Here is a 26,066-nt window from a genome sequence, read left to right as displayed (position 1 = left end):
ATACAGTCCATAGTAGTGAACTGGTAACGGTAATCGCAGTGTTGCACCGCCGTGTGATTATTTTGCAAGTACGTCTGTTCCCCACCAGAACGCCTGAATTCCCCACCGGTTGGGAACCACTGCTGTAGTAATAGTTACATTGAGAGAGCGCATCGTTCGATTCGAGATGTGTCTGTTCATTACATCCCGTTGCGTCTTGTGTATCGGATTATACATCACGATTACACGTAGACGTCAGCAACTTGAATATTATATCATGTAAAATTATTTCAATGCTGCTCCGAGTCGCAATATTGATCAATCGATTTTTCTATATTCTACATCCGTCAATTATGAATCATGATTCTTTATACTGTAAAGTTGACTCTTTTCGAAATAAGTACGATTTCAGAATCCTAATCTGCAGAAAGAACTCAAATGTTCACATTCATGAGATATTCAGAAACACCTGTCAAACTAGAGTGGCAATATCAGTAAGGTTAGATGCATAAAATCATGATTTACAACTTTCAAAAATGTAGGAAGGCTAAACTGCATGAAACTGAGAAGATTTCGAAAGAATAGAAATTCGAACTACCGGAAACTTGTCTCCAATTTTAAGCAGTCTCGAATATTTTATTTCCTGATTTACCAGATTTGTTCGTTTCAAAGCGTTCCAGTTATTCGCTAGTTTCCTGCAATTTGTGGTAATGATTTCCGACCCATTTCCCGCTGGTTAGTACGCGCTGTGTAAATATTTTCGCATTGTTTCCATGGACATTCGAAACAAGATGATATTCATCCGGATAGTATTTACAAAATATCAGCAAATACCAAATATTTCACACAGGGATTTTGCCTGCGCCCGAAAGTGATCACGTTTATGATGAATTAATAAACAATACACCGAACGATTTCGTCGGATATGAAAACGCAACGGGCGTCAATGGTAAGCAAGAACCTTGTTATTAAAAATTTAAAGGGGTTTGATGCAATTATTAGTAATATCAATAGATGAGATGGATGTATCGTCAAGGAACATACAATATTTCATCTATCCCTGGTATGATCAAGTTTAGAATTTACAATAAGTGAATAAAAGCAAAATAGAGCCTTACAGCGGCATCAATGATAGTCTAGCAGGCCTGTTTGCTAGTGGCCCTGATGACCGGTATTATCGCTGTAACGTGAGCTGCTGCACAGAGTCCGCAGGATGCCACAGGTGGGTTTTCCACCCACGTCTGTTTTTTTTCGAGCATCACTGGTTTTGCTGACTTTCCACCACTGTCTAATCATTTGAAATCAGTAATCTATTCCCCGAATTGACGAAAATTTCTGAACATGCAGTGGCGCTGGCGGCATCCCTCAAAAGAATGGATCTTCCATCGCGAAGACTGACACCCCAGGCGGATTGGAAAGAAATGCAACGCTCGGATATAGAATTATCCATTGCATGCAGGTATGATTGCCTAAATTTACGAAGATTTGATTCGTATTTGCAAATAGGAATCATTGTTATCAGTACTTGAGGGTGGATAGACCTTCTATGGTATATGAATCCCATGCTGTTCAACAAAAGCAGCAATATCGCAATGGTGGAGAGACCAGGGGTGCTTATACGATGTGGCGCCACTGACGTACCAGCAACACGTTTCGTTCTACGTCAATTATTTATAAAGTCGTCCGTGGGGTGTTTTAATCTAGTAATTTGAATGTTATAAGGCAGGGGTCGGGAATATTTTTCGACCGAAGAGCTATATTGGTCCAATAGTTTCAATCGTATTCACGAAAAAGCCATACATATCAACTGTTACGTCACCATTGAAAGTTCGTGACGTATTGGTAGCACGAATATATATGGGATTCGTAGTGATATTCCTATGTTCTCTGCCCGCATGCGTATAGATGGAGCCAGACATGGTCACTACAGCATTACATTTACTCACTGCAGGGTGTGATACGTCAGTGACATGGGTTAGGGGAGACAAGTAAGGCAGTGCCGCACATGTCGTCAACAATGAATGAAAGAAAATTCTGAAACATTCTATGATTATATTGGTATTGTCCACCGATGTTTATGAATGACTAGATTTTGAAAATGTTTCCGAGAATCACGGAATTTTCATATTTATCGTTTGAAAATCTAACGCGAAAGGGGAGGAAAGGCACAGAGGAGGCACAGACGGGCTAAGCCTTACCTATTATAGTGTAACGCCGGGGTCGGCAACCTTTTGCTAGTCACGGGTCAAATTTCGAGTGTGCAACTTTTTGGCGGGCCGGAATTTTTCTTAATACTATATTTTACGCTTACTTCGGTATATTATACTACATTGCTGCAATCTCAGTCATACCAATCATAAAACACAAGTATTTACGCTTCAACAACGCAGAATAAATGTGACAGGTTTTCAACCTCTGATAACAAGTCAGATGAAGTAAGAATCAGACCATATTCTAAATGGGTTTCCAAAATACGTGATCTTAGCTTGCTCCTCGTGAATTTTAATGTTCAAAACTATTGCTCACATGCGTACGTGCTACCAAAAATCGATGCAATGTCTTTTTGCATTGTTGGAAAAGCTGGGATAAAGATAAATTTCAAGAACGTGCTCTTTGACAAATTTCAGCGATATGCTCTTTGTATGAAATTTGTCATTCAATCCAACAGCATCGCATTTCAAATAGGCCCATTTAAAATTTTCAGGCAATGTTATTGGCGTCCACATTAGATGAGTACTGATATATCCAGAATTTATTTTGTATAGAAGGAATGTCGGTAAAGCGGGTGAATATTCAGTAATTAAATTTCGTATCACAGTTACAAATATAGCGTTGGTAGTAGGTTTTCTCTCCTCCAGTATAGGAAAGTGAGTATAATTGTCTTTGTACTGTTGAAATTCCCCCCGAGACGCAGATTTCTTTCGAATGCGCCTCAACATCTGATGTATTCAGTTGTTTTCCCCCGAAGTTGCAAATTTAATTTGTTCGGATGTGACGTTAAATGTACCAGGAGAGCAAGATTAGATACCCATTTTCGATATTTGTATTTTCGAGGAAAGTTGCTATTTCATTTCTCAGTTCATAGACTCGCGCAAGCATAGCTGTTCGACTTAATGCGCGAACATGGCATATATACATTACATCGCCATATTGATTCTATGCTTCTAGTAATATTTGGCGTACCAATGTTGGTGATTCAGTTTGTGAGACAAAATCATATTAACAGTTTTCATCATTGTGGCCAAAACACTTCAGGTTTGTTGTCTTGGCGCACAATGCCTTTTGGGAATTAAACTATGGATAACTAACCTGCGGAGGCTAATTATCTGTAATCAAACAGTGTAAGTTTGAGATTTGGTCATTGCGTCTGAGATGTTCCAAGCGTTTTTGAAGCAGAGGAAGGACACCTTTATTGTCACACCCCATCGGTGAACCTGTTAAAAAGTATGGTACACTTTCGGTTGCGAGATTCACCCGATTGATAATCACTGATCTATTCTACTCTATACAGACAATCTTCATCTCTTATACTTCAACCGCGTTCGTTTTATGGCGTCACAATAGACTAATACGATGTAGGAAACTTATATCATAGCAATACCGTATTCTTTCCAAGCAGTGCGGTACTGCAGATTGAAAAGCATTATGAAACCATAGTACTAGTCACTACAGTCTCTATAGTGAAACGGCGGGCCGCATTCTTGTGATAACTAATTATTATGTCGCGGGCCGGACGATTTCGCTTGGCGGGCCGGATTCGGCCCGCGGGCCGTAGGTTGCCGACCCTTGGTGTAACGTATCGTAGATCGAATATCTAATCACTGAGATTGGTCAAATGTATTCCTCGCGCTGATTCCGAAAATCTAAATATTGATCGACCTCCAAAGTATCCAGGGTAACATATAACGTTGCGCTACACGCCTACATCTTTACGGCGGTGCTAGGAAGCTACTCGCCAATCAAGAACATGGTGTGCTGTGGTGTTGTTTTTAATGTGAATTTGTGAATGTCACTTCCAAGGCATTTTGTTTCTCGGTGTGGATCAGGAAGAGAGCACTGCGTATTTGAAGACTGCAATGTTGCCATGTCTGCTAATCTCTCTGATCAATTGGGGTAATACAGTGCAATCTCAGATTTCCTGGCGCGCGATGGCCGGTAGATCGTATTTTCGAGTTGTGTTAGTCGCCGGCGCGACACCAACTTACATTTGAGGATTTGCGCAGCTTGGAATTTGAGGATTTTAAAACGGGGATACGCCATCATCAGAATCCTGGACTGAAAAGCCCGGTCATTAACGAAGTATAATTCTACGTTGTCGAGATACTCAACTACGGGGTACAAGATGAAGTATGAAATATATTGGCTATTCGAGCATATCTGTGCAACATGTTTAAATAATTTTCACGTCTAGAACGAGCACATTGGCAAATCGGAAACCTTTAAGGCTCGATGGGCTTTTCAATAATCGATATGGGGGTGAATAGTTCGGAAATAATATAATTGCTCTGAAAATCATAACCTACCATAAAGCGTTGATTTTTACAGATTGAAATGTCATTGTTGCTGGCATTTTATCAAATTGGTTAAAAGCCACCAATCATCAACCATTCAAGAGAAAGTTAAATATCTATGTGTTTCGGCTATGCCCAAGTATTTCCAAAACCCATCAGTGTGAATTCTAGTTCAACAACTGATTTCCGTAACAACGCACATAATATATCGTTCATTAAATTGGGGCTTGTACATTCCATCTGCAACCTGACATATATAACTCGAGACGGATTCATACACCTGTTATGCACATATAATTTAACTGTGCGGAGCCCCAACTAGTCTGAAATGATATACGAGCGCTTAAAAGGATAATAAACACTACGCTGTGGTGTTGGGCGACTCTGCGTGATGGATTGTTTGATGTATTGCCAATTTACCCGTATAGTACTGTCATGAAAGTTTGTTTTATTCAGAGAATTGCTTGATGCTGATGCATTCTCGAAGTCAGATCCAAGTAAGTGTAAATAAAAAGCTTGTGTGCTGATCTTAAAATTTATCGAATCCCAAACTCTGCTTCTCAAACATTGGGATACAGACGTGGTACCATGTACCAGTAACCTGCATCACTAATGGAATGCTGTAATCGTCAGATGATCGGCATTTATCTATTATTCAATCAACTCCATTGCTGCAACTGTGAATAATAATCAGTTATCGCCCAAGAGTTACTGCTGTTTTGCATAACGATCTCAATGGGGAAGCATGTTGTTTTCAAATGCAAATTCATCGGTATTAGTCATTCAAGTGAGTGGACTGTTAGCTGAACCTGAATTCGGCTATGTATTTCACTCAAAGGAACTGATGCATTTGTTATCATTCGTATAGTCGCCGTTTGCACAGTTGTTATGTGTAGCTGTGATTAATCGACTGAGTGCCAATTCATTTGAGTGACATATGAAAATTACAATTGAGTAGGCTACTACTTTTTCATTTATACTTGAAGCGAAAGGTAAATATCGTGACAATAACACCATTAATACAGTTATTGTTTTTTGTTATTCAGCCATTAGTTGAAAATACAATAGTTGTAATATGCGTTTTTTCTATCAGTCGCGGTGATGTTTACTCAAGACATGAAAACGAAGGAATGGATCGAATATGGACGCACGGAGATGATTCGAGACACGCTTAATCCGGACTTCGTTAAGAAATTCGTGATCGATCACCATTTCGAGAAGAAACAGCGCCTGAGATTTGACATGTGTGCTTCCTCACCATTCTACTCTTCCGAATTAAAAAATAGTCTCTTTTCAGATACGATATTGACTCGAAAAGTCCATCCTTGGATAAGCACGTATGAATTGTATGCTTTCTTATGATAAATGGAATAAATATAGGGTTACTTCAACAAGATCTAGTCTATTATGTATAGTATATACTTTAAATTAAATATAATACACTTGCAGGATTTCTTGGGAAGAGTCGTTTGTACGCTAGGACAGATCATCAGAAGTCGAAGCAATAAATACGAAGCACCGCTGAAGTTAGTATAGTGCAATAGTCCCAAATTTTGTAGTCATGGACTCTGGAAGTTTCAATTCTGACAAGAGCCAATAAATATGCGAAACACTTCATAACATTTGTAATAGGAGCAAACTTTAAAAACTTTATGACGGACAGTAGGAATCATATTAAGGACAATCGGCCTGGCGTAAATACCAATATTCACTATAACCGTGAATATACAAGAAAAGGTCGGCAGGACTATGCTTCCATAAGCAATTGAAGAATATTTACGGTATAGCATGAAAAGTTTACGCATTGTGCTGATGCATAATAAGATTATATTATTGCTCTCCATAATCCCAACATCAAACGAGTTTGTCTTTTCGATGAGAATAAAAAAATCTTCTACACCCGACCGTTGGAAGAAATACCACTCAGTTCAACAACGATAATTTTGGCCCTGGTACGCTATTGCCGTTAGCTTTGTATCAGCATTGCTCGGAACGAAAACTAGAAAAAGTATATAACTTGAAATTTTTATTTGATAGTCAATTTGGAAATTTGTCACATATGGGAGATATAATCATTGCTATCGTGTCGGATTACAAACTCCATGATATCGGCGAATTTGTATTGGCACGCTGCTCAGATTTTTGCATGGCGCTTGAAAGTTATATTGTGATATGGAACATACGTACTGCTGCGGTTCAGTGGGTATTTGTGACGACCAAGGATTGCTTTAAAGCTGTCAAGTCCCTGCGTTCGCTTCAACTTATGTATGCATCACGAAACCGATCAAAGGTATTTAAATTCCCTAGTCCGACTCTGATCCTCTTTCATCCAAATCGAATCCGGCTTCGAACGAATCATAACAAGTACGAATCTGGCTCGAAACCCCCTATCCTGTCAATATCCGTCCCGGATCAGGCAAAATCCTGTACACTACTCGTTAGTATTCTGGCCATATTAAAAAAAAGAACGAATTCGGCTCGCATACGGATCTGGCCTTATCAACAAAAGTATGAATCCGGATCCGGTCAAAAATGAAAAATAAAATACGGTGAATTGCAACGCTGATACGATGGAAACTACGAGGAATTACAAGTTTAGTCACACTGTTGTCTTATCAATTTGAATAAGGAATGGCTCAGGCTCAGCAGTAACCATTTAAACAGTTCGGCACATCTTCCACTCGCTACCAACTTGCCGTTGTCAGAATCTTTCAGAGTATGTGCAGATGCCCTTTATGACGGCATGCCTGAATCAACTAAATTGCCATGAGAAAATTTTCCTGGTAGTGATGTCTGCACCTTTGAAACCGGAAATTTAATACGAAACGGCAAATTGCGCGTTATTTCTCTTCGTTTTAACTGTTTGCCATAGTTAATTAGTAGGGTAAGTTTTTGCAACTTTTCCAACTTTTTGCAGCTTCCCGCAGCTTCCTAAATACTTAAAATGCGTGTAGTATTGCGCCTTGAGCTGTTTGTACAGACTTTATATTGCAACTTTTTGCAACTTTTTCCATTTTTCATGAAACCTTTTACTGCAAGTTTTATTATGTATTGCTCAAAGTACGTGCAATTAAAAAAAAAACACTCCGTAAAACTATTTCTAGATTCTATTCTCCTTTATTAGCACAATATAGAGCTGGATTATCTGCCTGTTAATGTTATCTGTGACGCAACAGCTGACCTGCAAGGTAGAAGTTCAACAACCCCAGCCAAGCACGACAGTGCCCGAACTAAACTCGAAGAATATATGAATTGGTGGTAGGCTAAGCCCTGTCTTTATAGAAGTGCATTCACTATTTTGCAAGTAAAAAGCGATAACCTTGATACATATTGAGATCGCAGTCTAAGGCAGAGATGTCCAACATGTGGATCGCCTTAGATTTTTGCGCGGCCCGCGAATCATTTTCAATCCCAGTAGTATTTTCAACTTTGAATCTTAGCCTAACTAACGTGTACCAGCCAGCTTTTAGAGGCTGAGGTTATAGTATGGGAGCTGTTTGGTTATGCAACGGAACCATTCGAGTATCCAATACTCTACAGATCGTGCATAAATAAAACCTTTTACTGCAACTTTTCACAAAATTAGTGCAACTTTCTCACGATTTTAATGCAACAAATACCTGTCCTAATGATTGGTATAGCCGACAGTATCTCATCTCTTGCTAGAATCCGCTCAAAAGCCAAAGGAGGAATTATCATAGCTGCCGAAGAATTGAGCTCGTCAAAGGATATGATTCGTATGAAGTGGAGCGGAAAGAAACTGGACAAGAAGGACTTTTTCGGAAAGTCAGACCCATTCCTAGTATTTTGGAGGTGCAACGAGGATAGAAGGTAAGAATTGATGTTGGAAGTTTCACAACTACGTTGAATTACTGGAATAGGTCCAATCGCTGGAGGCTGCATCGTTCAATTTTTACGACTATACTCGAAGTAAATGCCAACAGGCGATTGACCGTTTCAATGATACAAATTGGTGATACCATATGAATTTCGCTTCAGCGCACACGAAAGATTTGCATACCATCCATAGAGGCGTGCCGAATGCCCATATATAGGCCTACGTGGTAAACAGAATAGGCCATGATCAATTCGATTATTGCGATCCCAGGTAAATTTCATTATGCTGGGTCACACATAGGTTCGGGAGTGTTGAAGAGGGATAGTGTGAACGTGAGGTTCACGTTCGCCGTCTGTGTGTGAACCTGCGAAATTTAAAGGTTCGCGTTCACAAACGAACCTTGGTAGGATCTGCACTGTGAACCTTTTTCATATATTACAATTTTACACTTCATTATAACATCTTGGGTTGAAATATATTGAATTTCAAGAGCGGGCCACTCTGTGCATGCGAACCTGAACCTTTCAGAGGTTCACACCATCCCTAGTGTTCAACGCGTACTCATAGACAAAGAGCGACTGTAAAATCTGCATAACGATGTGGTCTGTTTATGGCACTTTTCGTCGAAGGGGCCATATTTACCCTATATTTTCAATTGTCAATACCAATCCAATGTGACGTCACACTTGAATATTCGTGAGGTCATGCCTAAAAACATACACACACATAAAAAAATGTTTTAAACGAGGGCCATGTTTTAAAGTTATCCGTTTTGAATTGATTTTTGTTGCAATCTATATACAATACTTTACTAGGCCTACGCCTCTAACAGTGGCACCAAGCGATATTTCATTGTAGGCTATATGCGGAATTCTATAAGCCACGATTTCCAAATCCAACCTTAAACTCATCTATGAATCATCGAGATGAAATTTCGTGCAAATTCTCCAGTTTCACAATATGTCATAAGACTGAAGTTATCAAGAACACGCTCAATCCAACGTGGAAAGAGATTGTAATGCAGTCGCGGTCACTTTGCAATGGTGATCCGGAAAGAACAATCAAGGTCGAAGTATATGACTGGAACAGAGACGGCGGGTAGATATACATCGGTGTCGAGTTGAACTGTATGGTTTGAAGGGATTTTGATGCAGGCACGACTTAATCGGAGAATTCATGACCAACCTTCGCAGACTCAGTCGAGGCCCAGGGGCCGAAAATACGTATGAAGTGAGTCATGTTTTGTCATTCCCTGCATCCCTATGGATCAGTGCTTTCCAGCCTTTTTCTGTTCGCGACCCACTTTTTCATCCAAATTTCAGTGTGCGACCAACCATGAGCTATGATAAAGCGAATGAGCACGTGACTCATTGCAAAATGCGTAGTTGTTGTTGTTCGGTGTTTTTCGACTGCGATGGTCATTCTTTATCGTGATTCCATAACAGCCGGCTTGTATCACGGCCCACTTCTTCGCTTTACCAAGACACCGCTTACGCGGGTGAGGTGGCGAGTACAGGAGATTATGGTATCGACCTCGGTCGGACTTGTTGCAGCTGCGAATCACAACACTGTCTCGTCACGCACAATGAGTGGTTTGAGTAACGAGTGAAACCGGATGCTTACAAGCTGGCGCGTTATTTCAGGAATACAGGTGTTATATCAGTGGTTCTCAACCTTTTTGGTTTCGCGGACCCCTTTTGACCGTCACGAACCCTCGCGGACCCCCTCAGGGTTTAGTTCAATTTTAGCTCTATTATGGTGTAACCTTCATCTGTTTCGTGCAAATATGAACTCTAGGCTTGTGATAAACAGCAAACTAATGATTTTTCTTGAAAATAACATCACATACTGTTTATGTAGAAATTGGTAGACTTTTATTATTTCAAAGCTAATTTTGCTGCTGTATTTCTTGAAGTACGTGATCGTGTCTTGAAAATCCGCGTCTTCGTTTTGATATGAACGAGGAGTGCTATTGGTGTTAACGCAACATTTATGGCACCAAAATGAGGAAACATATATTTTATGAACATATCACGCTCAGCATCTAGCGCAGGGACAGGCAACATACGGACCGCGGGCCGGATTCAGCCCGCAGAGAGTTTTTACCGTTAAAGTGAAATCCTAATCTAAAAGTATAGATAAATTTTATACGCAAAACAATGGATCCAAGTTTTCCAACCTGGGAAATAATGTCATGAAACGACTTGTTCTGTTCGGGTTTACGTATATATTTACGAGCAAACATTTTCGACCATGAACAATTGAACATTAACAAGCATACCAATATAACTAGTGATATGAATTTCAGGGTTGGAGCGTACTGCTTTGATACCAACGAAACACTCTTTGTTCATAAAAAAAAAAAATTGTCGAGAGGGCATCCGCAATAAGAATGCACCAAATCTCATAGCCGAGCTTTTAAAGTAGGTATATCATTGTCCGATTTATGACGAGTGTTAGCCGAAAATTATTCGGTTTATTTCAACATGAATATACTCTTCAATTGTATATTGAAGTTCTGTACCTCCAAGAAGCTATTCAAATAGTGGTTATGTATATCGCAGGATAAAATGGATTTCGTGGCGAGGTTTCAATCCCTGCATTGGGAAAAATTAGGGAAATTCTTCCGGAAATTTTTATTTCAAACGACTGTTCACTAATTTGATGAGACTGACAACTTCAAATCGAGAAGGTTTTGCAGACATTACGAAGTCACCCTGATTGACGTTACTATCTCCATATTTTATTTCTTCCACAAACCCCAACAAAACTTCTCTAAACAGTAATATGTTTGTATCAGCAGATTATTGGAAAATTGGCAATGAAAATGAATTTCCACACTACGATAGTTCATGTCAGACGATTATTATGATGATGAGTCATGAGGTTTTAGCAGTTGTGGTGCGAAACTGCCTCATGCTTTCTAAAATTAGAAAATAAAATAAAAATTAGGTTGTCAACCATTTTAAAAATTTAGAGGTCTCGCGGACCCCCTGAAATTGCTTCGCGGACCCCCGGTTGAGAACCGCTGTGTTAGATTGTATGAAGCAGACATAAAATAATACACATAACAGATGAATATGTTAAACACAATGGGGTTCTGAGTAGCTTCCGTCGCGGCAGTTTGCTCATTATAACACGAAATCGGTGTGGATTGCTGCATTTCCTGATCAACGTACGCAAAGTCTTTGGAGGAACGAATCAAGTCCAATTCTGAGGCATGCACATTGCACAATAGCACTGTCTAATGTCGTGCTGAATGCCACTAAAATCTGGCCAACATATTATTGTGAGCTCGTCTAATCGTGGCATATTGAATACGAAACTGTAACATTTGAAAATCCTTCGCGACCCACTGGTGCGCCGCGAGCCACCTGCTGTAAAGCACTGCTATAGGTGACACCCGCAGTTTTTATACACTCGCTAATTTGAATGCATCACTATTCTGAATGTATCGCCATTAGGATACTGTCTGTTTTGACAATCGCCGTTTCGAATGCCTAGACTTTTAGGCACCTACTGTCTTGTTGATGTTGTTTATTGAACAATTTGTGGCGCTTATCCCCTCTTCAGGTCATTTGCGCGACGGTAATGAATGTTGTGATGTTCACAATGTTCATGCTTTTGGTACGCTTTACGGATGACATTCAGCCACGCATCGATTCATCATCATCACTATCTCTCTCTCTTCCACGCATCCTCGTCAGTGTCATTTGCTGTCGATTTTCGAAGCTTGATCCATCTGGACTTTTCGTATGATACCGCATAGGCTACGTCTTAAATGCTTCGCTATTTTCATAGGATGCGGATAAAAACTACATCGCTTAATTCAGCATCTGCTATACGAAATAGTTGGTTGGAATATGTAGGAACGTTTCACAATCACATTTCGAATCGAAACAGGTCTTTCAATCATGATATTAGACAACTAGCTGGTATCATAGAATGACCATATCGCAAGACTTGGTATTTACAATACGCAGGCTTTGATTGACGGCCCGCTATAACCATGTTGTCATCTTGTACGAGTCAATCACGCCCACAAAGATCACCCTAAAACGTGAAGCGATAATATGAAATTATGAAAAATAGAGATTCGTTTCTAGCGTCTATATTGGAGTCCGACTTTAATAGGATGTGATCCGAATTCACCCTATCTTCAATTTATGTTTTTTCGGACAACTATAGTGTAGACACCCGAAGAAGGTCAAAAAGAAAAGGTACCAACATTCTGGACATATCTGCCTGCTGGACTTTCGTATTAACAAGGAATCAACTTTTTTCAAGTATATTCGACACGGGTCTGTATCAATGCACATTTAGCTGACAAGTTCGCACTGTCGTGATACGTTGTCACTGTTAACTTTATATTCGTCGGCGTCGTCCGTGAGCAATACGCCATGAACGTAAATGCTATGCGAAATTGCGCATGACAAATCCTGAGTAAATTCTGCAGGTTAGTTTAGAACTATTCGTAACAGCATGTTTACTTTGCAGTACGAAAATGAGCTTTGTCGTTGGTATTGACTTGACGTCTTCAAACGGTAACCAACACCTGCCGGGATCATTGCACTACATCGACCCAAAACAACTCAATCAATATTCCTTAGCAATTCAGGTGATTCATATTTGATTTTTACATGATGATGATAATAAGTATAGATTTACTTGAATATAAATACGTGGGAAAAACGAAACAACGTCTGCAGGACCGCATAAAACAGCATTTCCCCGGCTTTATTAGAACACGCGCAACACGCCTGGCGAAAGGCCCATCCTTGGCTCATCCATGAAGCTTGATTTAGGACAGGCAAAGCCATAAATTTTGCAATTGGAAAACACTTGTTGGATAATCCTGTTTGGACGAAAAATTATCGAGACGATATATTTCGTGTTTTCGGCAGAGGTCGTTCACAATTTCGTGTGTCTTGGAGGAGTTCGTAGATCATCCAAAATAGTACATTGAGCTCAAGCGCTCTCTTCGTCCAGTTTATTAGAAATTTCAAGCCAGTGACATCATGTTTTGAGATTCGATTATTGATTATCATCAACATTTTAATACTTATATTGATCAAATCAATAGACCACACGATTTCGATGTAATGAAAGGATAGGAGGGTGCCGAAACAACTTGGAACAGTGTTTTAATCAAACACCCACCCTGGCCTACAGAATGTAAATAGGAGGCTTGCACATTAGATAAAAGAAAGGAGAGTTAAAAAGTAAGCGACAAAACTAATGTTACATGTGTCAGTAGGAGAGGTCGTTATGTCAGATTGTGGTCCGGTAATTTTGAGGGCAGACTAGTATTGATATACAATGTTCTTTCCAATTATCTACTAATTACTGACAATTACCTATTAAGAGTGTCTGGCCGAAAATATCCGGGTTAAATTCAATATGATTATACTATTCAATTGTATACTGAAGCTCAGTACCTTCAAGAAGCTCTTCAAATATCGAAAAACGTTACTAACATCCCTTGTCGACTTACCCCTACACGGATATACCAATAAGGAAAGCCCTCTTCTAGAAGGCTTACATATGTCCTCTTTCAGAGGGATTTGTCCAATTTTCTCACGAAAAAATGAATGGTTCCCTGAGGACGCCCTAATGTCCCCCTTTTCTCGTTTCGAGTTAGTTCCTTAATGCTCATACATTCAGTAAAACTTTTAAAATACTGTAACATAATGAATCAAGCTTAAATTCTGGTTTAAATTTTTATTCATGCTACGATCTGTCTCAGGTGTTCAGATGAATGTATGAATTCAATAGACCTATTGCTTGGATGAGTTTCGAGCATCGTGCCGGTTGTATATAATTTCAATCATATTACCTGTGAGCATTCACAAACTTGTTAAAAATGATTATTCCTTATTTTCAAAAGTTAAGGGAACCACAAATTAATCATGACGTGAATCTAAAAAATTAATCTGATTTTTTTTTGTGCTTTTGCAAATTTTTGCCTGGAACTATATGCCAGGGTAATGTGACACATCATCAAACTCAACGTAGCCACCGTATAGTTTCGTTTTACCCGCAAACAAAATGTCATCTTTTTGGGTCTGATAACATGGTAATCCTACTCTTAGTATACATGCCTACTAATAGGTAAAAAGTGATGGCAAATCAGCTGGAACACAGGAATATACCTATCCCAATCCTATTAGAAATTGACTATGGACTTATTAGCTGAGGTCAGCTAGGCGACAGAATCTTTTGTTCACATTTTCGCACAAATTGTATTGTGCATGCAAATATGCATTCCTAATTCAATATTATTGAACTCGGTAATTATAAACTTCGGGCCAATAACAGAAAATAGAAACAGAGGTATTTTTAGTCTAACACATTCAAAAGAATTTTCTCCAAAAGTCATAGTAATCGATTAGATGCAAATTTACGTTTAGTCATGGATGCAGCACATTTATTGCTTGATGGTACCCGTTTGAATTGATCCACAGGCTGTTGGCGAGATCATGGAAGACTACGATTCAGATAAGTTGTTCCCCGCATATGGATTCGGAGCAAAATTGCCCCCAGACGGGGAAATATCGCACTTTTTTCCAATAGTAAGTACATGCACCTATGACGATTGGTGGTATTTCAGAGCATTTGGTAATGTCTGATATTCAACGTTAGATAATTCGAACCAGACATAGGCTGCACCGAAGGTTTGTCTTCCGAAAGCAGCCACATCCCATTAACGAAAAAAGTATTTCGATGACTATAACAATCTGATCCAAGCTGATTAACTCTCTTTTGCTTAACGTTTCACAATGAAGCAGACAGGGTTGTAATGAATCGAGTCGCGATTTTCTGATGACTCGACTTGACTCGAGTCATTTTCCCAAAATGCGGGATTGACTCGACTTGACTCGATTCAATCTGTGTATTGACTCGACTTGGACTCGAGTCATTACGCATGTATCGAACCAAGTCATATGACTCGAGACTCAGACGGTCAAGACCGATATTTCCCTGTAATTTCGAAGAATAGTAAAGTAACGACGGTATTTGGATTTCGTCTATTCATACTGGTACTTGACAATGCGACAAGAAACTGCTAAAGGTGAGGAAAATTAATATATTTTAAATGCAAACCATTCGATATCACAAAACATAGTTATAAAAAGTGGGTTTCACATGATTTTAACTGGAAACTGAGCAGTCAACACCATGACTCGGAATCGGCTTTCAACTCGCTGACTTGGAATAGAACTTGACTCGGTGGTGAATTGAAAATGAATCGACTTGACTCGAGTCAAAACTATAAAAGTGAGATTGACTTGTGACTCAGAGACTTGTGACCTGGTTACAAACCCTGGAAGCAAATGAACTCGCCAGTCGCCATGCACATGCACTAATTTCCTGTTTTGTTTCCAATCCCCACCTAGTACAAATATAACCATTTTGCGCATAGAACTTCAATCAAAAAGATCCGAATTGCAATGGAATAAAGGGAGTATTGGAAGCGTATCAGACATGTCTCAAGAAGATAGTACTGCACGAACCCACAAATTTCTCTCCTATCATCAGAAGCGTCACAGAGTAAGTCATATTCACTTCCAATGTCATAGCGCATCACGAATGCGGATATCTTATCACTCCATTCCCACATGCAGAATGGCTGCTAAAGTTTCTGACGGATCTGAATACTTCGTTTTGCTGTTGATTACTGACGGGGTGATCACCGACATGGAAGCCACGAAAGAAGAAATCGTCAACGCTGCAAAATACCCGATTTCCATCATCATTGTAGGCGTTGGAAACGATGAATTTGATGGTAGGGATCGCATGGATATACATTGCCATCGGGTTCTCAAGTGCTACTCAAAGTTTGGATGTCCTTAATTTTTGCTATACGTCGACGGCAACCCTGTGTGTTTCATTTTCTGGCGATTCCCTTCAGAAGTGCAATAGGCACACTGATTAAGAAAAACACTATAGCCTGGTCCAGTGATCCTTAACCGCTGGTCCACCACAAGTTTCCTGTCGGCCCGCCAAATATATTAGAATTTTATATCTCCATTTAAAATGGCAACAATTTGCACGCTCTTTAATTAATTAAATATAAATAAATAAATCAGCAAATTTTAGATTGATTCAGAAATTGGGAACACGGCTTGTGCATTAGTGTCGTAATAGATAGCTAATGACCTACTTTTGGCGTATGTCACAACGGCGCAAGTGTCTTACGAAATTATATAACGTAGCCTACAATTCGTTTCGGACAAGTTGCACGTGAATCTAGGGTTAAATTTTAATTTTTGGTGGTTCACCTGTCCGCAACATTTGTATTGAAATCTGGCCGGTCCACTAGGTCAAAAAGGTCGAGAACCACTGGTCTAGTCTATATATACCGAAGGTTTCGCCAGACATGCTGTGGTCATACTCGGGCAAGCTTTTCTCGCCGCCTGTCTATTTGGCACAAGATTTCGCGAAATCGCGTGTTTTCTGAAATTTCATATGCCTATGCTTCACGTGTCTTGGTGTGTCGTGTCGCCATAATGGCCGATATGTGCTGGAGTTCAATGGTCACGTACCCACCCGCAGCTTGCACACGCTTAAAGAGACACTGCGATCCAAATATCTTGTGGTCTCCAATTAAAGTTGAAGTCGTGAAAAACATTAGGCAGCAGCTATTGTGTTATACAAAAGGTCACCGTATTCGAACTGAAGCTAACAGATTCGAATGAGTAGTCAATACTTCCATGCCATGTGTGACTTCGAGATGACCCGTCATCGCTTCTTAACACTTACTGAAATTACTGTCACGCATTTCTTTACCGTTCCGCTTTCTCGACGCGATCGAGACAGAGAATGAATCTTAGCTATAGGTGTCGGTCGATGTTATGAAGTAACTGTTCGTTTGTGTTTTTCATGGTACGACTGTGCAATGGTCAGGTCATTCGCAACAGGTATAGTTCCTTCATTTTGATTCCATATCTAACGACTTGTAGCAGAGAACACTTCTAGACTATTTTGTAAGATACGAAGGAACTGTCGTACGACGCGACGGAGGAACGTACGGTAAAATCCGTACAATAAAATTTTCAATTTGAATAAATCTCCCCGGGTTGGGTGGGCGGCAGTTACGGTCATGATCACGCCCACGATACGACTGAAATTTTTATTTGCAGCAATGGAAGAGCTTGATGGCGATACCGTGCGTTTGTCATACAGAGGCATCGACGCGGAACGTGACATTGTACGGGTGAGCCAGATTTATCTTTGCCGGGCGAAGCCCCCAAGACAAACTTTTCTACGTGCCACGGTTCTATTCGTCACGAATCTTCATACATACCATTCACTAACACACACCGGCACGCACACTGTTTACGTATAGAACTATGTCCGGAAACAAGAAAATTCTAATGCCTTCTATCGGCTTAATACGCACCAGTTTGCTTACCACAGCTTCGAGGCGAGAGCATAAATGGCACGCATGCGGGGATTGCCGACCCCCGGCGTAGTGGTATGATCCACAGCTGCAACACCAATGGATTGTGGGTCCGAGTCCAACCGAGGTCGACTCCAGAATTTCTGTCTAAGTGTTGTAGGTTCGTCTAGGCCCCTCCTCGCCACGTGATCCGCGTAGGCGGTGTCTTATAAAAAGCCTAGAAGTGGGCCGTGCTACAAGTCGATAAATAGGGAATAAAAATAGCGAGTATCGGCCTAGTGTAAAATGACCTTGTTGTCGAAACACCACGTATATAAAACAAACAACCAAACAGTTGTCTCACAACTGCGCATTCAGTTGCCTCATTCATGTAACTTCTCGTAATTTTTCGTTTTATGACGCCAGGTGGTATCCATGTCAAAATAGCAAAAACGGTGGTACTGAATCACGCGGAGCGGCAAGAAAATTTCAAGGTGAATAAATCTGTCAAAAAATTCAACTCTGTGTTGATTCGCGAAATACTTTTCGCTCCCTTAGAACCCGTCGATATTTAAAAGGTAGTTCGAGTCCAGCCCCTTCCTACCGGGACACACGAAGACATGAAGTTTTGGGCAGAGTGCGGTACGGCGATAAAACCTTCGCCAGAATTGACCGTCACTGGTTTGTGAAAGCCTTCGATCTTAATATGTCCGGTCGTGAAAATGGTCACCACCAAATCGTCTCCTCCTTCCAATCTATAAATAGACAGTAGTACAATCGCAGTACAAATCCGACCCGCTGAGGAAAATAATGCACCACAATTTGAGGTCGCGTGAGTCCGACATGATGTATAGATCTGCGCTGCGTACAGCTGCTGTCTGCGCGTTCTTTTTGCCATACATTCCCATGATAACGCTACATATACTAATATTAAAAATGGATTCTTTCTGACGCGTTACGCTTGGGTCGCCCGTACTGCAGTGTAGTATAGTAAAAAGCTACTCTCGTTAATGACTATGAGATATATGTGAAGCGGTAATCAATACCCATCATTGTTACGAAATCCAGTGATAGGCTTGGTTGAAAAAATACAAAATATTCTGTAGTGTGAGTGACAGAACTAGCGGTACATTCTTTGTGGTCGCACAAAAGAGGTATATCTGGTGTTTTCATGTCATTCATGCCGTTATGAGGTCATAATTAGTGATGCTCGATTACTCGATTCAGACTCTAACCACTCAGGTCAGGCACTCGATTTTGTCCAGGCCAAGTCGTGAGACGCCACTGAAACTAAGATTTCGGGACAGTCTAAAAAGTTTAGGAACCACTGCTTTATCAGTAGCAGTCTGATATCTCGGATACTAATCGATTTTTTCATGAGGAAATTGTCCAGCGTTTGCATTCTAATACGGTTGGATGAAATCATCCATTTAAACAGAACTGATGCATCAATTCCATTCTCAATATCTTTGCGTCACGTGTCAGTGATTTAGGTCACCCAATCATCGAAGAAAGAATGGAATTCTTTCGGAATCACAACAGAAGCGAGATACACCCATGACATGTAAAACTATAGAGTGTGAAGTTATGTGCCATTGGAATATGTCTCTGAATACAACTATTATATCACTACGATCATCACGGATGCTCTACGATAGCGGTTCAAATGTTCAATTCCCCACCCAAGCCTGGGTCACACTCATTAGAATGATTAGCCAACGCCATGACGTTGTTGTTTTCAAAAAATATCTTGACCAGGGTGGGTGGGGCCGAGAAATAGTTTGATATTTGAACACAGACCTGTCAGTGGGTGCGGCGAGATGACGTAGTGGTATAATCCACAGCTACAACACCAATATATTGTGGGTTCGAGTCCGACCGAGGTCAACTACAGAATTCCTACTTAACCCTTTTGAAATCTGCAGCCTCTGAAGGCTTTGTCCAACTTCATCCGGTCATATCTTGGCTCGTATACGTCCTAGAGGCCTCATATTGGTCTGTACGAAAAGCTAGCAATCTTCTGATTTATATGATACCTAATTTGTAGGTAAAAGGCATGACGATTTTCAAGTACCGTCGATCTTACATGAGGAGTTTGGCCGAAAATACGCATGCCTAAAAAAGTGGTTATCACCCCAAATTTCCAGATATTTTCCGGGTGGGAAATATAGTCAGAAATTCTGCCAGAACATCAGAAGTATACTGGTATGGTATTCTCATTCTGTGTAATTTTTCACCGTTTCAAACATCAAACCTTGTTGTGGGATGTATTCCGAGGGGGTTTGTTAATTGTGGTCACGCTTCGGTGATTTTGAGAACATAGTCAAGTTAAAATCCAAGTTCGTGACCGAGCATGAGTCATTACCTGGTTTACTATGCCTGCAAATGGTTGGATACGACAAGAGAAAGTCTACCACGTTGTTTCATGCCATTAACTGGGCGGTAGGGCTTCGATTCGGTATTGATATTGAACTTGACTATTATGAACACTCACTGACCACGCCCATATGTAAATTTTTCATTTATTTTTTATTTTTCGATATCTGGCGAGCCGCGCGGTTCACGGCCATGGTTGACGGCTTGTTCGAAACCAGGCAACGGTGGCTACGCACTGATGCATCATTTTTGACTCTCTGGCGCTAACCTGAGGGTCAGTCATGAAAATGAGAGAGAGAAAGAGATATTTTAGAAAAAAAGTTTGTTTATTTAGTCTTATAAATAAACCTAGACATGTCTTGGGGTGTCGATCAAAGACGGAAATGGTAGAGGGATATAGTCCGCCCACTTCTAAACTGAAACAGCCTAGATTGAAGTCTTGCTGAGCCCACGGCATGAATTTGAAAAGTGATGGTCATCCTCGCCATCTCATCGGCGTAAGCGGTGTCTTACAAAAAGCCTAGAAGTGGGCCGTGCTACAAGTCGGCAGATACAGAATCAACAATAAGGAATATCGGCATGGTGTGAATGACCATAGTAGTCGACAAACACCATACATGCCACAAAAAACAACAACAGACCTGTCAGTGAACGATTTTCTAATGTATGCAATCGATTTGAGAAATCGAAAGTAGGATCTGTGTCATGGATGTGGCAAAACTGCCAAAGTATGAAAATTAAATTCCATCCCATACTTAAAAATTTCTATACGTTACCATATTTTCATATTTCCATATTCCATACTGGAATTTCGTTCCACACCATACAATACTATGCTCTGCTTATGACGACTCGCTATAACCCTTTTCAAAGTCAGTATACGAAATGCTATATGTTTAGTTTGAGGTATACATGGTGTTAGTCGACTACTATGGCAGGGATGTAACCGAATCACAAAGCTTCGAGTCGCAAGTCAATCTCATTTCTATAGTTTTGACTCGAGTCAAGTCGAGTCATTTTAAATTCACCACCAAGTCAAGTCCGAGTCCAAGTCAGCGAGCAGGGGTTCGAGTCCAAGTCATGATATTATGACTCGAGTCCGAGTCCAAGTCATTGTGTTGACTGCTCAGTAGGGCTGTTCAAAAATAACTTTTTTTCCAGATTCCAGCCATTCACTGATTAAATTATCAGGTTACCATAACAAAGCCAGCATACCAAATTTGGTTCAATTCTAACAAGTCTAAGCTTTCACAGAGTCAATTATTATTTTAAATTTATTACGTGAAATTTAAAAAAAAATCAATTTTTTTTGCCAACCCCATGAAATTGTCGAGTTGTCTTCAAAGAGGATGCAAAACAAATTTGGCTCGATTCCAACCCGTACAAGCGGAGTTATTTCAGGTTTTCGTTGATAATCCTCGGATTATCACCGATCAAGGATAATACGAGTATTATCAAAGAAAAATTCAAATAACTCCGCTTCTACTTGTTTGAATTGAGTCAAATTTGTTTTGCATCGTCTCTGAAGACAGCTCAACAATTTCATGGGGCTGACGAAAAAATTTGAAAAATCTTTTTTTTAAATAATTTTTCATTATGATTAAAAAATTTTAATTGGATCTGCGGAGCCTTATACTTGTTAGAATTGAACCAAATCTGGTGCGCAGCAGTTTTCAGGGTAACCTGACAATTTAATGCCTGAATGGCTGGAATCCAGGAGAAAAACATATTTTTGAACAGCCCTACTGCTCAGTTTCCAGTTAAAGTCTTGTTAAATCCACTTTTTATAACTTATTTGGTGATAACGAATGGTTCGCATTTATAACACTGGGCAACAATTTTGAACGTAAAATTTGTTGACTTTGATTTTACATTTGGTTTAGGCGGATTTTGGCGTGCTGATTCCAAAAATGCCACTGGTTTTCTTCTATCACGTCAACTTTTAGCTCTACGACACATGCCAAAAATATGCAAATTTTCACAAATTAAGCCATATTACTTTACCATATTATATAAAAATCCACACTTTTATCATGTAATAGGTTATATAGTTAAGGGCTCGATTGCATTATGTAGGAAAAAGGTACTGGTATTGATCTAGGCTAGGCCGATGTTCTCACCCATTTTTGATTAGAGGATACAATCATCCGAGGATATTTCACACACATATTTGATGCAGACTGCAGGATACGTCAAGAAAAATAAACATGACATTTAGTATCAGCTACAGGTTCAATGCCCCATTCAGGTTATCCAGTGTAATCTGAAACTCCTATACGCTCATAATTGGATCAAGATAAATATCTAGGGATAGCAGGCCAAATGATGATGATTTTGAAATCGAAGTTGTTTCAGAAAGTAGAGTAGTCGATAAACACGAGTTATTGATCTGGCTAAAGCTTTGGGACTTGGGATAGAAATCTTCGGAACTTTTAACATCCTTATGAAGCGAGAAAAGAATACTTGGCAAGAGAAGGTATCGCACTTTCGATCAGGAGAAACAGCCTTTTCGTCGTAGGCCTAATTTCGGTAGCTTTGTGTATTGCCGTGATACTGGCATTGGCATAGTACCGTTACCATGGATAACTGTTGGAGTTAGGAATCCCTATTTACAGCTCAAGTGAATGGAAAATGCCTATAGGTAGCTCAAAAAGGACCCTAAAGTGTGCCATTCTCAAAAATGCCAAAGTCTTAGGTGCAGTAACAATTGCACACTCAGTTAGTCTTCGTGAATAATACAGAAACATTTAAGAGTCATACAGAAACATTGAATTGTTGCAATATCAAGAGAACGATTGGATCATATATGTGTAAGCTTTGAAATATTGCGTTTTCTAGTTATCAGACAATAAGGATGCACATGTAACCCTGATATCTTTATATCGGACAGCAAACATTCAAATGAGCTATAATATCTAAATAATTTCCCTAAAAACCTGGACATAGACAGAGATGGACAAGGAGAAAATGTTCCCCAACATCTGAAGATGATGCGGGTAAGACACCAGAGTAGATTGGAGCTTACCTATGTTAGCTGACTATTGCTGGAATATCTAACTAGACAACCTACAGAATTATAGGTTATTAGCGTGAATTTGGACCCTGAAACTCGCACTTTATTTGTCATGTAGAAGCAATATCAGTTTAAATCAACGAAATAAAGCAGTGCAAATGTTTATTTGAAGACTATCGATGTACTTTCGACTGCTTGTGGTTTTTGAAACGTTTTATACAATAAACTCAAAATATTAAAAGTAGTGCTATTATGTGGGTTATGAGACAATGTGGTGCGTGCCTAACCCAAAAAAATTGACGTGATAAAGAAAAACGGAACTCATTTTTGAATTAAGCGCCCAAAAGTTAGTTCATATAAATTGTCTGATCAAAGTCAACAAAAATTATTATTATTATTATTATAGGTAAAAACATTGGCATGAGTGGCGCTTATCACAACTTAAGGCTTTTTGCGCCACGGACAGAAACAAGTTAAACGCTACAGAAAGTTCATATTATATAACTGAGATAGGTACACATGTGCACATAAAAAGGTTTTACAATATTCCTAGATTCGATCTAAGATATTCAACAAAAGTGCCAAAAGTGAGGAAATTAGTAGGCCTATATTACACTGGTCAACAAAAAATAGTGTTGGCCAGTGTAATATAGGCCTACTAATTTCCTCACTTTTGGCAGTTTCTGTCTCAGTTTTCAGTAGCATTTTCAAGTACCAGTACCTATAGACGAAATCCCAATAGTGTGGTTACTTTACTATTCGTCGAAATTACCATACTAATGTCGGATGTTGGTTTTACCCGTATGAGTCTCGAGTCATATGACTTGGTTCGAGTCATGCGCGATGAATCGGAGTACAAGTCGGTAAGAGAAAATCGTGAATCGAGTCGGACTTAAGTCGAGTCATTACAACCCTGTACTATGGTCATTTACACCAGACCGATTTTCGCCATTTTTAATCCGTAGCTGCCGACTTTAGCACGGCTCACTTCTAGGCTTTTACAAGACATCGCATATACGGATGAGTTTGCGAGGAGGAGCCTAGATAAACCCCCAACACTTAGGTGGGAATTCTGGAGTCGATCTCGGCCGGACTCTAACCCGCAACCCATGTTATATATATATCGTCGACACTTGGAAGTGATTGGCATCGGCATTCCATCCCACAACGACTCTCCGATTAGCGCGGTTAGAACTATAAATTTCCTCAAACACCTATCACTGACCCTGTATATGATTAATTTACTATCAAATACTTTTGAGCCATTCCAAAACGGAGTGTTGGATTATTGCGCTCAGAGGTAAATTTTATATGCGGGTATCCCGATCAGTATACGATAATCAAGTATTTTTGAGCCGAGTCACTTTGAAAACCATGGTTTGGTACAGAACAAATAGTACGTTTCATTTCAGTTTGTGGCTATGCGCAACCATTTAGGAGCCACGAAAGACCATGTCATGAGCCAATCCAACTTGGCTAAGGACGTTCTAGAGAAATTACCGGACCAGGTGGTCGAATTTATGAGAAGCAGGAATTTTCATCCGCAAGAAACACCGTACGCGGAATCTACCAGGTCACAAATCGTGTGTTAATTTTGTAGCTTAATTCCGAGCAGGGGTCACCAACACGCGGCCCGCGAGGTCATATTTTGCGGCCCACGACCTGATTTGAAATTTCGGAAGAACGCTTAGTAAAGCATTTTGAAATTCTGAAATTGATTTCAGTTTAATCATATTTTTGTTGTTGTTCAAAGTAAGCTATTTCCTTCTGCCCAATATCACTATTACTCACTAGCTGATACGGCTTCGGCGATGGTATACTATCGTTCCATGGAGGAAGAATTTGCTGGTATGAATGGGCATTGGGCATCAGAGTTGAATTAATTACATTATTTCACTTCAATTACAATTACAATTACTTCTTGCTAAAAATATCAAATTACAATTACAAGTACAATTACATGAAAAAATGCACTTCTTCAGCCCCCCAAATAGCGTTGGTCTTGGCCCCCTCCATAGGGTGATGGACCAAACGTATGAGGGGACGCAGCTCCCCAGATCTCCCATAGGAATGGCCATTTCGACTACCACTTGTGTTTGAGATTTCATATTGGTAATCAGTGAGTTTAGACGTCCTCATCGCACGAAAATTTTCTATAAATCATGATCGAATCGCTCAATAATATTGGTCATTGCATATATATTCTGCAAGAAATGTTTCATCCTCTCTTACCCCACGTAATCATATTTACCGTTAGAACTGAGTGACGTGTTGTCCTAGAAAATTTTGGGCACGTAATTAATGATTAAACATATTTGGCGGGCCCGTTGGTATAATTATTTACTGCCAGTTCAAGAGAACCCAGCTGGTTGGTCGTTCGGCATCCCCTATCCGTTCATTACGTATCATTGTGTGTATTGTATATCGGATTGTACATTGTGTATGTGTCTTGGGCAAATGAAAATATAATCTGTCGATTGATTGATTGTTTGACATGTTGCTATTTTTACTTTTGTCTGCTGTATAGTTAGTAAAATATTGAAATCACCCAAACGTACTAAACTAAAAGACCCACACGATTTCAAATTGGTATTTATTACTTGTAAGGAACTTTTCTCCGGAGATGGTATTTGTCCTGTGCTGTGTAGATTGCAAGGTCTTAAAAAATTCGGCGCCAGCTATTCAGTCATATATGGACGATTACAAATTTATGTATATATATCGAAGTTTTCGTTCAACATTAGGTCAGTCCTTTTGGCCAAGGCTAACCCGCTGCCGATCTTTTTGGCAAACTTCTCAGAGTCCCATGTTTGCCTAATCTTCATGTCTTGGCACACCGTGGCGCAATAATGGCCGATACCGGAATGTCTATTTATATAAATCAGCATGCGTAGTTTTTCTTGAAGAAGAGTACCCAAAAATCATTGCACTTATCGGCAAAAATTGACATCAATTTAAAAAAAACAC

At 39.8% G+C, this 26,066-nt stretch overlaps 1 protein-coding gene across 1 annotated transcript; it reads left to right on the top strand.

The window, feature by feature from the left end:
- Positions 1-812: 812 nt before the first annotated feature.
- On the top strand, positions 813-24,929 carry LOC145437560 (copine-8-like). The gene is made up of 16 exons (XM_080314828.1): positions 813-928; positions 1,327-1,438; positions 4,947-4,987; positions 5,584-5,734; positions 5,788-5,827; positions 5,940-6,016; positions 8,157-8,321; positions 9,280-9,426; positions 9,483-9,558; positions 12,517-12,629; positions 12,826-12,946; positions 14,793-14,900; positions 15,752-15,879; positions 15,954-16,114; positions 17,472-17,545; positions 24,512-24,929. Exons 2-16 carry the CDS (start codon positions 1,353-1,355, stop codon positions 24,689-24,691), a joined length of 1,668 nt encoding a protein of 555 aa, XP_080170954.1. The 5' UTR covers positions 813-928; positions 1,327-1,352; the 3' UTR covers positions 24,692-24,929.
- Positions 24,930-26,066: the final 1,137 nt, after the last annotated feature.

The sequence above is a fragment of the Botryllus schlosseri genome, chromosome 4 (assembly GCF_051294905.1).
Source record: "Botryllus schlosseri isolate E-star chromosome 4, Bs_hap1, whole genome shotgun sequence".
Classification (NCBI taxonomy): Eukaryota; Metazoa; Chordata; class Ascidiacea; order Stolidobranchia; family Styelidae; genus Botryllus; species Botryllus schlosseri.
Note: the sequence above shows the minus strand (reverse complement) of the source record. Positions and strands in the feature narration are given on the sequence as shown.

Bases quoted from the DNA above. Each gene is read 5' to 3' on its own strand.
- LOC145437560 (XM_080314828.1), top strand. From the start codon at position 1,353: ATGGATCTTCCATCGCGAAGACTGACACCCCAGGCGGATTGGAAAGAA. The intron at 5,735-5,787 runs GTGTGCTTCCTC...GTCTCTTTTCAG, and splicing joins CAGCGCCTGAGATTTGACAT to ATACGATATTGACTCGAAAA. The intron at 15,880-15,953 runs GTAAGTCATATT...TCCCACATGCAG, and splicing joins ATCATCAGAAGCGTCACAGA to AATGGCTGCTAAAGTTTCTG.